The sequence below is a fragment of the Macrosteles quadrilineatus genome, unplaced genomic scaffold (genome assembly GCF_028750875.1).
Source record: "Macrosteles quadrilineatus isolate MER2022 unplaced genomic scaffold, UCM_ALF_1.0 Scaffold_6__1_contigs__length_79288215, whole genome shotgun sequence".
NCBI lineage: Eukaryota > Metazoa > Arthropoda > Insecta > Hemiptera > Cicadellidae > Macrosteles > Macrosteles quadrilineatus.
The window spans coordinates 35868538-35885146 of NW_026542599.1; the positions used below are offsets into that span (position 1 = coordinate 35868538).

A 16609-nucleotide genomic window follows, 5' to 3' on the forward strand; every position below is an offset into this window, starting at 1 on the left:
TTGGTAAAAAAAATAAATCAATTGAGGTTTCCATAGCTGTAAGGGACAAACACTATGTAGCTAGGTACCAATTTTGCGTGCACCCAGAATCGGGAATCTATTTCGGTCAAGAACCGACTTTGAAAAAGTGATATCTACAAATTAATATAAAGTTATACGACATACCATTCAAATAACAACTTGGTAAAAACTTACACAATTTCATCGCAGATTTGATGCAAGTCATTGATATGTGAAAACACGTTACTGGTTTGATAGAAAGCTTCCAGAATCACTCGAACTGCAAAGGCTCTGACTTCGTTCTTGTACATAGGATAAAGCCATATCTTCTTGGTGATTTCACGTTGTTTTTGACTGTTAATACTGCCGGTAATTGTAAATACTTTGTATGTGGACAGCAGATGTTCGTTATTGACCTCTGAAATCTTACAAACTCGGGTGTTACTCTTCTCAATAGTCACTTGCACCGTTATCGGATCGTCGTATATTTCCATTAGGATCGGGGGCTTGAGTAAATCATGTTTTCTTTTATACCCTATCACCATTCTTGGAACAATGCAAGGAATAGTGACCACACAAATATTTGAATTCGATATACACTCTGTGGTTAGTTGTGCACGGTGCGGAAGAGTTATACTTTGCACTAAGCAGCCATCACTAAGCACTTTCTGTACATTTTTGTACTGAGAATGATGTAGAGGATAGGGAGATAGTTGGCGGTCTTTGATCAGAACTCTTTTCCACGATGGATTGACACATTCATTAGGCATGTCAATATACTTGAGCACAAGTGTTGGATCGATAATGTTAAACTCTTGCGTTCTATTGTAAAGGTATTCATCTCTACATGTCGGGGGTAGACTTACTGGGTCTATACTGGGCGTTGGAATCGGTGGTTCCATCGTTGGCTTCTCTGTTGGAATCGATCTGAAAACCACATTTGGCTAGGTAATTGGATGAATGATTATAGTTTTTCTTATATATTAAGTTGTTGGCATATACAGGGTGTCCATAAAATACATTTAAGGACTAAAAAATGAATCCTCATTCTAAAAGGAAGAAAAAAGTTTATTTATTTATTTATTTATCTATATACGGTAAACACCATTTTACATTGTACATACATTGCAATTTTTTACAGATGGCCAAAAAAAGATGACCTAATAATGCATGCGTGTGACCATTACAGCTATCTACTACCTACACTAAGAATCAACGAAACAAAGTTGAGAAAATAAATTTATGATAAATATCACAGCAAGTGGCAACAAAGAGTAAAGACTAGTTGACATGCAGGAACAATAATAACAATAAATATTGACGAAGTAGAGACTAACAATAAGCTAACCCAAAATTATGAAACACTACAAAATAAATACATATTTAGTTTATGTGAAGGTATGTCCAAAACTCCCAGTTATCCATTATTTTTTTTTATACAAACCTATTTTTATTACTTAAGTTTTTCATTCAATGATTATGAAATTTGGTAACCATGTTAACATACACAAGACATATTATAGAAAAAATAATAAAGTTGTTCCAATTTTAAATTTCAATATGGCGGTCAATTGAATTTTCATAACTTAAATAACTAAAAAAACGGTTAATTTAAAAAACAAAATGTCAAGAATATTTTTTTCATTTTTAATTCTCTATCAAACAATAGCAAGATCAAAAAGGTCGGACAAAAGATAACAGAAATATACAGTTTTTTAGCTGCAAGATAAGGCAAAATTAAGGGTTCCCCGACTAACTTTGCCTCATTTTTACACAAACACGGTACATTTCAGTAATCTTTTCCCGATCGTTTTCATCTTGGTATCGTTAAATAAGTATTTAAAAAGCAAGAAAGTATACTTGTAACTTTTTTTCATAAAATTAACCACTTTTGAGTTATTTAAGTTATAAAAATTCAAACGGCCGCCATTTAGAAATTTACAACTAAAACAACTATATTATTTTTTCTATAATAGGTCTTGTCTATCTTAACATGGTTTCATAATCCAAAAATCATAATCATCATATTATTTTCCAAATTCCATCGAAATGTCATAATCATCGAATGAGAAACTTCACAGATAAAAATATTTTTGTATAAAAAACAAAATGGCGAATAACTGGGTAAATATGCATTTTTGGACATACCTTCACGTGAACTTTTTTTCTTCCTTTTAGTTTGAGAATTCGTTTCCCAAAGTCCTGAAACGTTTTTTATGGACACCCTCTATATACCCAGGAAAATGTTGCGAACTTGAAGACATTTTAATTTAAGTACGGTACAACTGAATTTGTATTTAGATATACCCCCTAAGACGTCGTTATGGCCGAAGGTAGCTAAGCTAAGAAAAATTTGATAAAAAATGGAAATCAATAATATAAAACCCCTGAATTACCTTGGTAAGTAAGGGTTCACCTTTCCTAATGAGTATGTACTGTCCAAAATAGCTCTACATATGATTATGGCTCATATAATTAGGTACTGCAAGGAGAAAATAAACTAATACTTACGGTTGAATGGTCAAGCTCTTGCAGTATTGCTTTAACCTCAGTTGTTGACCGTCCAGATCAAATAAGTTGTGTTTTCGATTGTAAAATTCTATGAAGATCTCGATCAGGAACCGTTTGACTTCTTCTTTGTATGAGTAATATGGCCAGCCTTTTTGTACTAAGTCTTCCATCAAAGTCTTAACTCTAGATTGATATTGCCCTTTATTGTTCCCACCCTTAAAGTTCTCCACTCGGTATTTGGCCAAAAGAGTGTCGTCTAGTTCATTCAGAACTGTACACTTGTCATTGTTGTCCCTGACAAAGTTCAACACCAAATCAATCGGTCCGTCGTGGACATCAACCGTAACCATTCCGAGAGTTGGTTGTATACCTGCTAATACATAGTAGTACGTCAGCAGTACTCTGGGAATTACACATGGAAAGGTCACTTTGCACTTGAATGAACCCGTGGTGCAATCTAAAGACAGGCGTAGATCTCTGTTGACGGTGGTGCTTTGAACCAAACAGCCATCTTTTAGCTGCAGGTCCTGGATGTGTTCGGTGGAAGAGAAACTATTCGTCAGATTCAGGCTTTGAATAAGAACTCTCTTTTTATTTAAATTTAAACAAGAGCCTTTTACTTTGTTGATTGAAATTATTTTGGATGTATCAACCAAATTGAATGGGGAATATCTTTCTTGGCTGAACTCATCAGTACAAATTGGCAAGGTAGTTTGGTGTTTTGTAGTATTATCCATAGGATTGAAGTCGGGACTTACAGTTGGTGTATCCGTTGGTCCTACTGGTCTAACTGTTGGGCTAGTTGGAGGAATCACGGAAGGACACACATCATCCCTGGAAAACCATAATGTATTTGTACATATGATAAATGTTCCTTCATTATTTATCGATCTAGTTAATAGATAACGACAAGTATTGTGTTATTTAATATTTACTATTGGACTGTTAAATTTTTTGTTATTCATCTACCAGACTTTGTTTAAGGTTTGTTTTATGTTATATACTCATACTCACAACCAGATTTTTACTTCAAATGTTCACCTAAAGTTTTTACTTCGAAAACTGACATGATTTAGTGCTGTAACCACCTTGGGAATGAGTTGCTAATACAGCTATACACAGGTCCATAAACATTCAGGAGTACTTGACACTTAATGATGATAGTAAATAAAAAAATATTAACAAGATCAAGAGAGAAAAAAAAACCTAATTGCATCGAAACATCCAAAACACAAATTTAGTGATTGTAAGTGGTATTTAGCAATGAAGGAAAAAAAGTGATTTGGTGACGCATGAAACTGCAGAAATTTACGAGTACAACGATTTGAGTAATCCTTCTGATTGCTCCCTGCCGATATTTAAAAGCCAGCTCATGACTCTACGCTTAAACACAGCGACGCTGTCACTCTCCGCCTCTCGAATATGTGAAGGCAAGTTTCTATACAATGTATGACAAACGTAATAAGGTATAGTTTTATGGGTTGAATGGGAGAGTCTGGGAAAAGAAAAGCCGAAGTTAATGTTACTTCTAGTCAAATAACGATGTTGAACAGGAGAAAAAACCGAACATCAAGTTTTATGAAAATAAGAAGATTTTTTTATGAACAATTGTCGAATGTTTAAAACTGGAAAGTCGCAAAACAGTTGCAAGGAAGAAAATCTAGAGTTTTTATTTAAAATAGTTTTGATAACAGATCGTTGAACGACAGAAAGTGGTTCCAGAACAGTAGGAAGGGCACCACCCCAAGCCAGGATACCATACTGCAACACTGACTGCACGTAGGCAAAGTACACGATCCGCAACTGCTGCCCCGAATGCACCTCCCGAATCTGCGTGAATGCGTAAATGAGCTTACGTACTTTGTTTTTGACGCATTGAACATGCGGTGCCCAAGTCAATTTACTATCGATCACAACCCCTAAATACTTATACTGCTCCACACGTTCAATCACTCCACATGCGCAGCCAATCGCGAGTGCATCGCCACAGCAGTGCAGCTTCAAAGATCTCTCACCTAGTCCAAAGTTATTTCTAAGAAAAATAGGAAGACATTATAATATGTATTATAATCAAACCAAGATTTTAAATTGTGGAAATCTGTCGATGCAGAACCGTACACCTCGTCCCACGTACTGCCGGTGGTCACAACCGCCGTGTCATTAGCGAACAGTATCACCTTGCTATTTAATTTAACTTTAGATATGTCATTTATGTAAATAGAGAATAATAGAGGTCCGAGAGTACTGCCATGACCCACACAATATTCTACCGGTGTTATATCACTCACAACTCCATTTATGGAAACTACTTGTTCCCGAGACTTAAAATAGTTCGCAAACCATCTTAGAGTTGGCCCTTCGATACCTATACATTCTAATTTACTTATTAGCATGTTTCCGTCAATTGAATCAAAGGCGAAATTATTGTGGAAATTATTGTGTAAGATCCAAAAAAGTTATAAGATTTTTTTTGTTTTCACTGAATGATTCAAAGATAAATTTTGTAAGATCGAATAGAGCGTCTGAAGTATTTCTGTCGTTTCGAAAACCATACTGTGAACTGGAAACTAATTTTTCTTGATTTAAGTAATTTGACAATTGGATTTTCACACATTTCTCAAGTATTTTGGAAAACACCGTTAGAAGGGAAATGAAGGGAAAATGAAAGGGGAATGAATAAATAATATGAAACCCACGAATTACCTTGGTTAGTAAGGGTTCACCTTTCCTAATGAGTATGTACTGTCAAAAATAGCTCTACATATGATTATGGCTCATATAATTAGATACTGCAAGGAGAAAATAAACTAATACTTACGGTTGAATGGTCAAGCTCTTGCAGTATTGCTTTAACCTCAGTTGTTGACCGTCCAGATTAAATAAGTTGTGTTTTCGATTGTAAAATTCTATGAATATCTCGATCAGGAACCGTTTGACTTCTTCTTTGTACGAGTAATATGGCCAGCCTTTTTGTACTAAGTCTTCCATTAAAGTCTTAACCCTAGATTGATATTGCCCTTTATTGTTCCCACCCTTAAAGTTCATAACTACTCGGTATTTGGCCAAAAGATTGTCGTCTAGTTCATTCAGAACTGTACACTTGTCATTGTTGTCCCTGACAAAGTTCAACACCAAATCAATCGGTCCGTCGTGGACATCAACCGTAACCATTCCGAGAGTTGGTTGTATACCTGCTAATACATAGTAGTACGTCAGCAGTACTCTGGGAAATATACATGGAAAGGTCACTTTGCACTTGAATGAACCCGTGGTGCAATCTAAAGACAGGCGTAGATCTCTGTTGACGGTGGTGCTTTGAACCAAACAGCCATCTTTTAGCTGCAGGTCCTGGATGTGTTCGGTGGAAGAGAAACTATTCGTCAGATTCAGGCTTTGAATAAGAACTCTCTTTTTATTTAAATTTAAACAAGAGCCTTTTACTTTGTTGATTGAAATTATTTTGGATGTATCAACCAAATTGAATGGCGAATTTTCTCTGAATTGGTGATAGTCGTCAGTACAAGTAGGACTCGTTGTTTGGATACTATCAGGACCAAAGGTTGTAAATATAGACTCAGTTGTGTGAGAAATAGTTTGACTTTCACGCTCAATAGTTGTAGTGGGTTCATCTATATCAGAAACATCGAATGTAAATGTAGGCTCAGTTATAGGAGCAATAGTTAGACTTTCAGGCTCAACTGTTGAAGTCGCTTTATCTATTTCAAAATCAACTGTTGTAAACAAAGCCTCGATTGTGGGAGTAATCGTTATACTTTCTGGCTCAATAGTGGAAGTTGGTTCCTCCCTGAAAGAGAAAAATATCGTACTTTGTAATGTTTATTTATTCTACAATAATTTGTGAATATAATAAAAATATTACATTTTGTAATGTTTTTCAAGGTGAAAAGGCGGACCATGAGGAAAATTCTCTTGATCACATCATCCTGGGAGAATGAATTTTACCAAAGACCGAATAAAATTACGTTAAAGGTATTTAGGTACCAACGGTGCTCGAGACCTTTCGCGGCAACATATGTTGTGATTTAGGCGACATCATTGATCATCTCGCGTCAAATACCTTATGTAAGGCTCCTCCCGGAAATTTTTCCGTAATTACTTTCACCATTCAAAATAAGTATAAACTTAAATATCAGTTTTACTTTTACTTCCACAAAATTAAGAAAACTATTAGCATGTTATTAAAATCCTTCTTAAATTGGTAAAAAAAATTAATCAATTGAGGTTTCCAAAGCTTTAAGGAACGAACGCTATGTAGCTAGGTACCAATTTTGCCTGCACCCAGAATCGGGAATCTTTTTCGGCCAAGAACCGACTTTGAAAAATTGATATCTACAAATTAATATAAAGTTATACGACATACCATTCAAATAACAACTTGGTAAAAACTTACACAATTTCATCGCAGATTTGATGCAAGTCATTGATATGTGAAAAAACGTTACTGGTTTGGTAGAAAGCTTCCAGAATCACTCGAACTGCAAAGGCTCTGACTTCGTTCTTGTACATAGGATAAAGCCATATCTTCTTGGTGATTTCACGTTGTTTTTGACTGTTATTACTGCCGGTAATTGTAAATACTTTGTATGTGGACAGCAGATGTTCGTTATTGACCTCTGAAATCTTACAAACTCGGGTGTAACTCGGGTTACTCTTCTCAATAGTCACTTGCACCGTTATCGGATCGTCGTAGATTTCCATTAGGATCGGGGGCTTGAGTAAATCATGTTTTCTTTTATATCCTATTACCATTCTTGGAACAATGCAAGGAATGGTGACCACACAAGTGTTTGAATTCGATATACACTCTGTGGTTAGCTGTGCACGGTACGGAAGAGTTATACTTTGCACTAAGCAGCCATCACTAAGCACTTTCTGTATATTTTTGTACTGGGAATGATGTAGAGGATAGGGAGATAGTTGGCGGTCTTTGATCAGAACTCTTTTCCACGATGGATTGACACATTCATTAGGCATGTCAATATACTTGAGCACAAGTGTTGGATCGATAATGTTAAACTCTTGCGTTCTATTGTAAAGGTATTCATCTCTACACGTCGGGCGTAGACTTACTGGGTCTATACTGGGTGTTGGAATCGGTGGTTCCATCGTAGGCTTCTCTGTTGGAATCGATCTGAAAACCACATTTGGCTAGGTAATTGGATGAATGAATATAGTTTTTCTTATATATTAAGTTGTTGGCATATACAGGGTGTCCATAAAAACATTTAAGGACTATGGAAATGAATCCTCATTCTAAAAGGAAGAAAAAAGTTTATGTGAAGGAATGCCCGTAAATGCATACACACCCAGTTATCCACCATTTTGTTTTTTATACAAACATATTTTTATCACTGAAGTTTTTCATTCGATAATTATGAAATTTGGTAACCATGATAACATACGCAAGACCTATTATAGAAAAAAATAATAAATTTCCGATTTTCAATCTCAAAATGGCGGTCAATTGATTTTTATAACTTATATAACTAAAAAATGGCTAATTTTTTGAAAAAAAATGTCAAGAATACTTATTTTACATTTTTAATTCCCTATCAAACAATAGCAAGATCAAAAAGGTCGGACAAGATAAAACTGAAATATAAAGTTTTTTTAGCTGCACGACAAGGCAAAATTAAGGGTTCCCCGACTAACTTTGCCTCATTTTTTGACACAAAACACGGTATATATCAGTTATCTTTTGTCCGATCTTTTTCATCTTGGTATCGTTTGATAGGTAGGGAAAATGCAAAAAAGTATACTGTTAATTTTTATAAAACTAACCGTGTACTGTATAAAACTGGCCGCCTTTTAGAAATTTACAATTAAAACAACTATATTATTTTTCTATAATAGGTCTTGTCTAAGTTAACATGGTTTCATAATCCAAAAATCATAATCATCATATGATTTTCTAAATTCCATCCAAATTTCATAATCATCGAATTAAAAAACTTCACAGACAAAAATATTTTTGTATAAAAAACAAAATGGCGGATAGCTGGGTAAAAATACATTTTCGGACATACCTTCAAATAAACATTTTTCTTCCTTTTAGTTTGAGAATTCGTTTCCCAAAGTCCTGAAACGTTTTTTATGGACACCCTCTATATATCCAGGAAAATGTTGCGAACTTGAAGACATTTTAATTTAAGTACGGAACAACTGAATTTGTATTTAAATATACTCCCTACGACGTTGTTATGGCCGAAGGTAGCTAAGCTAAGAAAAATTTGCAAACAAATGGAAATCAATAATATAAAACCCCTGAATTACCTTGGTAAGTAAGGGTTCACCTTTTACAATGAGTATGTACTGTCCAAAATATCCAAAATATAAATATGATTATGACTCTTATAATTAGGTACTGGAAGGAGAAAATAGACTAATACTTACGGTTGAATGGTCAAGCTCTTGCAGTATTGCTTTAACCTCAGTTGTTTACCGTCCAGATCAAATAAGTTGTGTTTTCGATGGTAAAATTCTATGAAGATCTCGATCAGGAACCGTTTGACTTCTTCTTTGTATGAGTAATATGGCCAGCCTTTTTGTACTAAGTCTTCCATCAAAGTCTTAACTCTAGATTGATATTGCCCTTTATTGTTCCCATCCTTAAAGTTCATATCCACTCGGTATTTAGCCAAAAGAGTGTCGTCTAGTTCATTCAGAACTGTACACTTGTCATTGTTGTCCCTGACAAAGTTCAACACCAAATCAATCGGTCCGTCGTGGACATCAACCGTAACCCTTCCGAGAGTTGGTTGTATACCTGCTAATACATAGTAGTACGTCAGCAGTACTCTGGGAACTACACAAGGAATGGTCACTTTGCACTTGAATGAACCCGTGGTGCAATAAAAAGTCAAGGAAAAATGTCTGTTGACGGTGGTGCTTTGAACCAAACAGCCATCTTTTAACTGCAAGTCCTGGATGTGTTCGGTGGAAGAGAAACTATTCGTCAGATTCAGGCTTTGAATAAGAACTCTCTTTTGTTTATTAGTGAAACAACGATCTTTCATTCTGACTTTGTTGATTGATAATATTTTTTTGGTATCAACCAAATTAAATGGGGAATTTCTTTCTCGGCTTAATTCATCAGTACAAATTTTCAAGGTAGCTGGGTGTTTTGTAGTATTATCCATAGGATTGAAGTCGGGACTTGGTGTATCCGTTGGTCCTACTGGGCTAACTGTTGGGCTAGTTGGAGGAATCACGGAAGGACACACATCATCCCTGGAAAACCATAATGTATTTGTACATATGATAAATGTTCCTTCATTATGTATCGATCTAGTTAATAGTTAACGACAAGTATTGTGTTACTGTATTGTTCAGCTTGTGGGCTTCACTCACCTTAATTTGTTAATGAAGCCCACAAGCTGAACAATACAGTATAATAAACCTCGCCTAAAAACATGTCTTTCAAAAATAGAAGTATTGTGTTATTTAATTTTTACTAATAGACTGTTACATTTTTTGTTATTCATCTACCAGACTTTGTTTAAGGTTTGTTTGATATTATATACTCATACTCACAACCAGATTTTTACTTCAAATGTTCACCTTAAGATTTTACTTCGAAAACTGACATGATTTAGTGCTCTAACCACCTTGTATTTGCACATAGGTGGCGGGGCTAAGGCTTGTGTTATACTGGCAGTTTAGTTGCGGCAGGCTACGTCCAAATTCACCAACATTTTTGGGGTCGTTTCTAATGTCCAAATTCACCAACTTTCTACCTGGAGCAGGTACGATATTTCTCCCGGCGGGCGGGGAAGGAATTCCGAATAGTTTGCCCTCGCCTGCTCCGTCTCGTCTCGGCGAGAGTGTACTGCTTAGCCCTAATAGTACTGTTTAAGCTGTGATTGTTTCAGGCAGCTTTAGGTTAGGTTAGGTTAGGTTAGGTTAGGTTTGGTTAGGTTAGGTTTGGTTAGGTTAGGTTATGTTAAGTTAGGTTAGGTTAGGTTAGGTTACAGTACACTCTCGCCGAGACGAGACGGAGCAGGCGATGGCAAACTATTTGGAGGGAATTCCTTCCCCGCCCGCCGGGAGAAATATCGTACCTGCTAAAGGTAGAAAGTTGGTGAATTTGGAAATTAGAAACGACCCCAAAAATGTTGGTGAATTTGGACCTGACCGTTGCGGCACTGGTATTGGTGGGGGTCACGAATACTAGAATAATACCCGTATGGATCATAAACATAAACAAATGACGTCTTTGGCAGGAAAGTAAACAAAACACCTATACTTATAGCATTAATTAACATTATGGGTTTGTTTTCTTTCGGGCTAAAAACGTCATTTGTTTATATTTATGATCCAATGCCTTTTCTAGTATTCGTGGTGGGGGTTAAGTAGCCTGTCTGTCACGTCAAAGCCGCCGTATTACAACAATAATTGGTGTTACTGGGACTGGCGTCATTTCGGTCCGTATGCTTTGTTTATCGCCGACTTTACAGGGTCCGACGCAGCAGACAACACGTTCGTATATCTTGCACCCAGGGTAGTCCATTACCCGGTAAGCTGTATTATTGATGAGTACGCGACAAAAATCTGTGGCGACAGAGCTGTTTGCATGACATAGGCTTAACGCGACCAATAAGAGGCCCGTAGGCTACTAAATATATATGTTATGGCTGCGATTCCTAAGCCTGATTTCATTTTAACCTTATCTACGGGTCTCATAGTGTTTGACATCGCATTACTGACCGAATCTAAGACGATTTAGCCTCTCAGGTGCCATGGCGTGTAATAGAAGAAATATATGATAATTTACGGCCATTTTAAACGATTTATTGTGAGATAGTAATAGTGTATGGGCTACACAAACATAAATATACTCCGAAACTCCGAAGTAAACCTTCTTACGTAAAAGGTATTTGACCAAGCTTTACAAAATTTGCATAGACTGTTATTCAAAAGTAATGTGTAATGTAGTGAAAATAGATGTATTTTGTGTGTGACCAGCATTATACGTGGTGTTTAACATTTAGTTTTCAGTTTTACATTCGAAACTCCCCCATACGGTATAGAGTAACATGGGCACGCAAGTAAGTCTGCAATGATCAAATTGCGATGGCAGGAATCCATCCAGCAAAGTCTTCAGTCTAGTACACTACAACTGGCCTGCCGTTTCTGGTAAACATGGCAGTAATGCCTAATGTTAACTTACCAACTGCAACTACAATGAATGATATATGCAGTAATTGTACTTACTTCTCCTTTATCCCCGTACAAAATCCACTCAGATCCTTATCAGGTAAAAATATTCGTGATTCTTGCCTAATGGCTTCGGTGATAACCTGAAACGCAAACATCTCTACACTTTTCTTTAATCGTTCATATATCGTTGTGCTTTTCGTGTAGCCAACCAAAATTTTGTCAATTTGGGGGACGTAGGGATTGAGGTGGTCGTAGTGGGGGACTACCGTGTAAGGTGTCAATACTGTTTCATCGATGTGGCTCATGGAACAAACTCCTTGGTTGTCTCTTACTAAAGTCACTCTCAACGTAACTGGCTCACTCTTCACCTCCAGAACGAATCTTCCTTGCACTACAGTTTCGACTGTAGGCTTAAACGTGTAGTTATGAGTTATCAAAATTCTAGGCGTGACGCACGGAATGGATACCACACACGTATTCCCGTCACATTCCGCAGTAACTTCCGCAAACACATTAACCGTGTTGGTTTGAACCGCACAGATGTCGTGTAGATGCAAACCTGATATTTGGATATTACCCCGCAATAACCTAGTAGAACACTTTTCCGCAATCAAAACGCGTTTCCACAAATAGTGAAGGCATTGATTCGGTCGACCTAATGTCGAGATGACCTTTGCTGAGTCTACCCTGTTGAATTTTCCGACTCTTTCTTGTTTGAAGTCGTCCACGCATTTGTCCCAGGGAGCGACGGGGAATTCGTAGGTCGGTACAGGAGGGGAAGGATGATCGGGACACTGTGCGTAGGGAACACACCCTACAGGACAAACAGGATCTGTAGAACAAGGACAACATCCTGTAGGACACTGTAAGGGTTGTGACGGTTGAAAGAACGCCAAGAGCTGAGAGGGCGTGTTATTCTTCAAGCGGATTGCGAGCGTTCGACTTAGAAAAGTCGCGATGGACAAACAAACGAAGAATGCCCAATGTAACTTCATACTAGGCCTATTCTCACAACATCTCGAATTATAATTGAGACCAAACTAGAAACAATGAAGAGTTTTCAAACTTTTAGGTCTTGTATAATTCAAATGCCAAATACTACCAACCAGCGTGAAATTAAAAGTGTTTTAGTATCCATTGTTTTACGGCATTTGCGAATAATAGCACCTTATGTTTGTCCTCTCAAACGTATCGAACAGATTGCACTTTTTATTGATGGAGTCATAACACTCTTTATGAGTGAAAATAAATTATTCAAATTTTATAACAATCGTCGAGCATTAATGCATATACTTTTTCACCGTGTGGTTTGTATGTGTATCATCCTATGAGCCAAAGGAACATTAGACAAATTTAAATATATGGAAGATGCAACATTATTTGGGTGCCTTGAGGTAGTTCGACTTAGAAAGGGCAAAGACTTTAAGGTAGGGATTGTTTCGAACCCCGGCATGTCTAAAATAAGGTTTGAACCACGTTCCCTTTTATTCAGATAGCAACACTACCAAAGTGCTTATATTAACCTGAAATGAATACAGTATGAATGTTCAATGGTGTGGATGATCTGTGCGACTAAGATAAACGGGTTCTTTACTCAGAACAATTTATTAAAAGTAAAAAATGATTAATAGCTTGACTCAGATTTGACTAAACTTCAAACCTTTTTCAGGTTTGAAAATAGTCATTTGATTGTCAAACGTCCTTTCCTTTATAACTACTCAGCTAACCAAAAATAAGGACTTATTTTATACACAATCCTTGTATATAATACGTGAAGGCCATTGGTACGAAACACTACTCCTCTGTTAATAATGGACGGATTTTTACAAACGATGGGCCAAAATTAAGTATTTTTTGAGTAAACGCCCCATTTCACCAATTCCTGTAATAAAGATCCTCGGTATTTGCCCCGCATGTCATCAAAATCCCAATGCATTCCGTAAGAAAAAAGATATAGACAAGTGCATTGTATTAATTACAGCTGTTCATAGTAAACACATGATACATACAAGAGCAAGTTGTTGGATCGTTTGGATTGGAGTGAGCGTTCGTTTTTAGAGTGAGTTCATTCCAGTTTCGACATAGATAAAACATACTCCCTTTGATAACTGGAGTGGAGTGATTGATTACACTATCTTTGAGTTGACTCTTTTAAGTCATCGAAATTATGACTGTTATTCGTTTTGAAATAACGCCTGTAATACTTTTCAATTGCTCGAATTTGAGCAAGAGGTGTTTGATCTATATTATTAGGCAAGCATGTTTCTTGAACACCTTTTTCCTCAGCCCGTGTGCATCTCAGGGAAATCTACGCAGAATCCCTTTATAAATAAAAATATGCTAAAAAATTAACACTAAAGTGAATTTGAAATTTAAAAAAAAATACATAAGCCTTATGGGTTGCCATGTTGGTGACGAAATAACAACAAAATATAAGGAGAAAGTCAAAACATATGGAAAAAATCTAAACTAATCACATGTTTTATGTACAGCATGGGGTGAAAATAGATAAGTTTGTACTACACACTTTGGTCGAGTTTTCGACCTCCGGATGACCTCTAGTATTAATTATTTAACTCAATCCATAATGTATAATGCTCAAACGTAGAATTGCAAAAAAATGTATTCACTTCAAACAAATTGTTGGTAAAACTGTATTTTTCTAAGGTTGAAAGCAGAATTAGTGGAATGTGAGTGTGGGTGGAGTAGAAGTTTGCTACTCTGAAGGCTCCAGGGTCTGCACTCCCTGAGGGAATGACTTTGTTGTCTCCAAACTGTTAAACAGACTCGGTTATTGATCCACTACAAGTGTTAGAGCTATTTACTATTCGTTCGAAGCCATCGATAATGTAAACGCTGACCTAATTCGTATCGGGTTGTTAAAGGTAAAATGTGATCGAAAATGAGTTAAAGCGTGCACAAAAGCTGGTACCTGGGTGGACAATGTGCTCTCCTGATAATCAGAAAGTTACCTGTTCGATCTTGAGTCAGGCTTATTAAAGTTCTAAACTAGCTCTCATATACTAGTTCTACCCAGCTGTCCTTGATTTTGATTTTATCAAATGATCCTGGCTAGAGAAATGAGACGACTTGATGATTTTTTTAAAAACCCCTAAAAAAAGAACTTTAAACAAACGCTCTCTTTCAACTCCTTTGCATCTATGTCCCCTGAATATACATTAACACTGTCCCGGTGGTGAGCTGGGCTTTCTGGAAGCCAAAATGAACCCAAAAAATAGACTGTTTGATCAAAAATAAGAAGAAAATATGCTAAGAGAATAAACTTCTCAAAGACCTTCCACACTGCGGACACCAAGACCAGTATACACGTAAAGAGTCGTTTCTAAAAAAGTAGGTAACATTTTAGACACCTGTCAATAATGATAAGCATAAAGGGATATAGTGCCAAAAAAACTCGAACAGTTTTGCTATCAAAGCTATATTCAAAAGTTTAATTATTTTAAACACTGCTACAAGGACCTGTATACTTTTTGCAGCCCCTGGGAGATTCTATTGTCTATTTTACAACTGTTTGTCACAAGACTGCTCCACATCTTTCAATTGGGACGGTGGAACACCTCTAGAAATCAACTTGTTCTTTAAATCCTCTCTCTTGCAAATCCACGAGTTTGACAAAGGTAGATTGTTGTGTAAGAAAGTCAAAGTAGAGTCTTCAAATCTTTTTTTCGAGTCGTTTTCACTTTTTTCAATACGATCAGATATTTTCTTCTTGAGCCATCTACACGCCTTTGGGTTTGTATCTAGTTTGCAATTATCGAACTTTAAAGTAACTGCTTTGAAGTCCTCGAAATACAGTATACATTGGTTAGTTGTTCCACGCAACACCATTTGTGAAACGTGAGGAATTGTTACAACAAGTTCAAATCTGTTATCTTGGTAAATGATGCTCAATTTGCTTCTACATTGGTAAGCCTTTGCTATAGATATGTAAAATTGATCGTAATGTATTTGCAACACTTTAAAGCTATAAGTAATACGTACATGTACCCATTCCCCTCTGTTCTCTGAATCAATGTCTACTATTTCGATTGACTTCAAGTCTGAGATTTTACCTTTTTCAGCACGTGCATGTGTCGGAAATGATTTTACGTCAGTGATATCTATTTCTGCAGCATTTGGCATTTCCATTCGCGTTTTTTCCGTCAGCACATTCACTACCGTCTTCACTTGAATATCCTGAGTGATCTTGCTGAAGTCTATCCCCGAAAACACGTCGTGGAAAGTTCCCCAGCAGATTCCTGCAGATTTCCGAAAAGAATTTGCTGCGATCCGCGCCGCACTTCTCAACGATGCTTGAGGATATTCCAAGTATCCCAGCCCCGAATTTACCACGTCTCCTACTACTTTACTGAGCGTTCCCCTCAAACTTCGCCCAATGTCTTCTGCTTTAGAAAAATAATTTTCTGCAGCCTTGACATTACCTATATATTGCGAGTGTAAAACACCTACAATGAAAACTAGACTGTACATGTTCACGAATGGCTGTAGACTAAAGTAGACCAGGCAGCTGCAGCTGTTGAAGCAATTAAATTGTCAAAATGTAATAGATTACCGATGACGAAATTCAACTCGTTGACATGTGTTCTTGTAACCAACGTTTTACACAGCACACTGCAAAAAATTTGTTGTCAGATAAGGGACTAAACAAGGGAGCTGTATCGAACAACCAATTAGGGAGAAAGTTTTATTTGAACGAAATATATATGACCAGGGACACGTAGGGAAACAAGTCCCTAAAAAGCTTAAATGTAAAACGAATTATTGCTAAACAAAATAAGAATCAAATGACCTTTCACGCAGCAGCTTTGAAAATTGTTAGTGAATCATTTTTGGATCACTTTAGTGAAAGAGGAACTCATGTAAATTATTTTATTGATTAGTAAACAAACTTCACGCA

At 36.6% G+C, this 16609-nt stretch overlaps 1 protein-coding gene across 1 annotated transcript; it reads right to left on the reverse strand.

Annotated features, from left to right (window-relative positions):
* Positions 1–528: 528 nt before the first annotated feature.
* Positions 529–3147, reverse strand: LOC128997459 (uncharacterized). The gene is made up of 3 exons (XM_054423098.1): positions 2512–3147; positions 675–927; positions 529–546 (listed from the first exon to the last, which is right to left on the reverse strand). The coding sequence occupies exons 1-3, from the start codon at positions 2859–2861 to the stop codon at positions 529–531; spliced, it is 621 nt and encodes a 206-aa protein (XP_054279073.1). The 5' UTR covers positions 2862–3147.
* Positions 3148–16609: the final 13462 nt, after the last annotated feature.

Coding starts and splice junctions, on each gene's coding strand:
- LOC128997459 (XM_054423098.1), bottom strand. CDS start 2,861: ATGGTTACGGTTGATGTCCACGACGGACCGATTGATTTGGTGTTGAAC. Junction 928..2,511: donor AAGAGCTTGACCATTCAACC/GTAAGTATTAGT, acceptor TGTGGTTTTCAG/ATCGATTCCAACAGAGAAGC.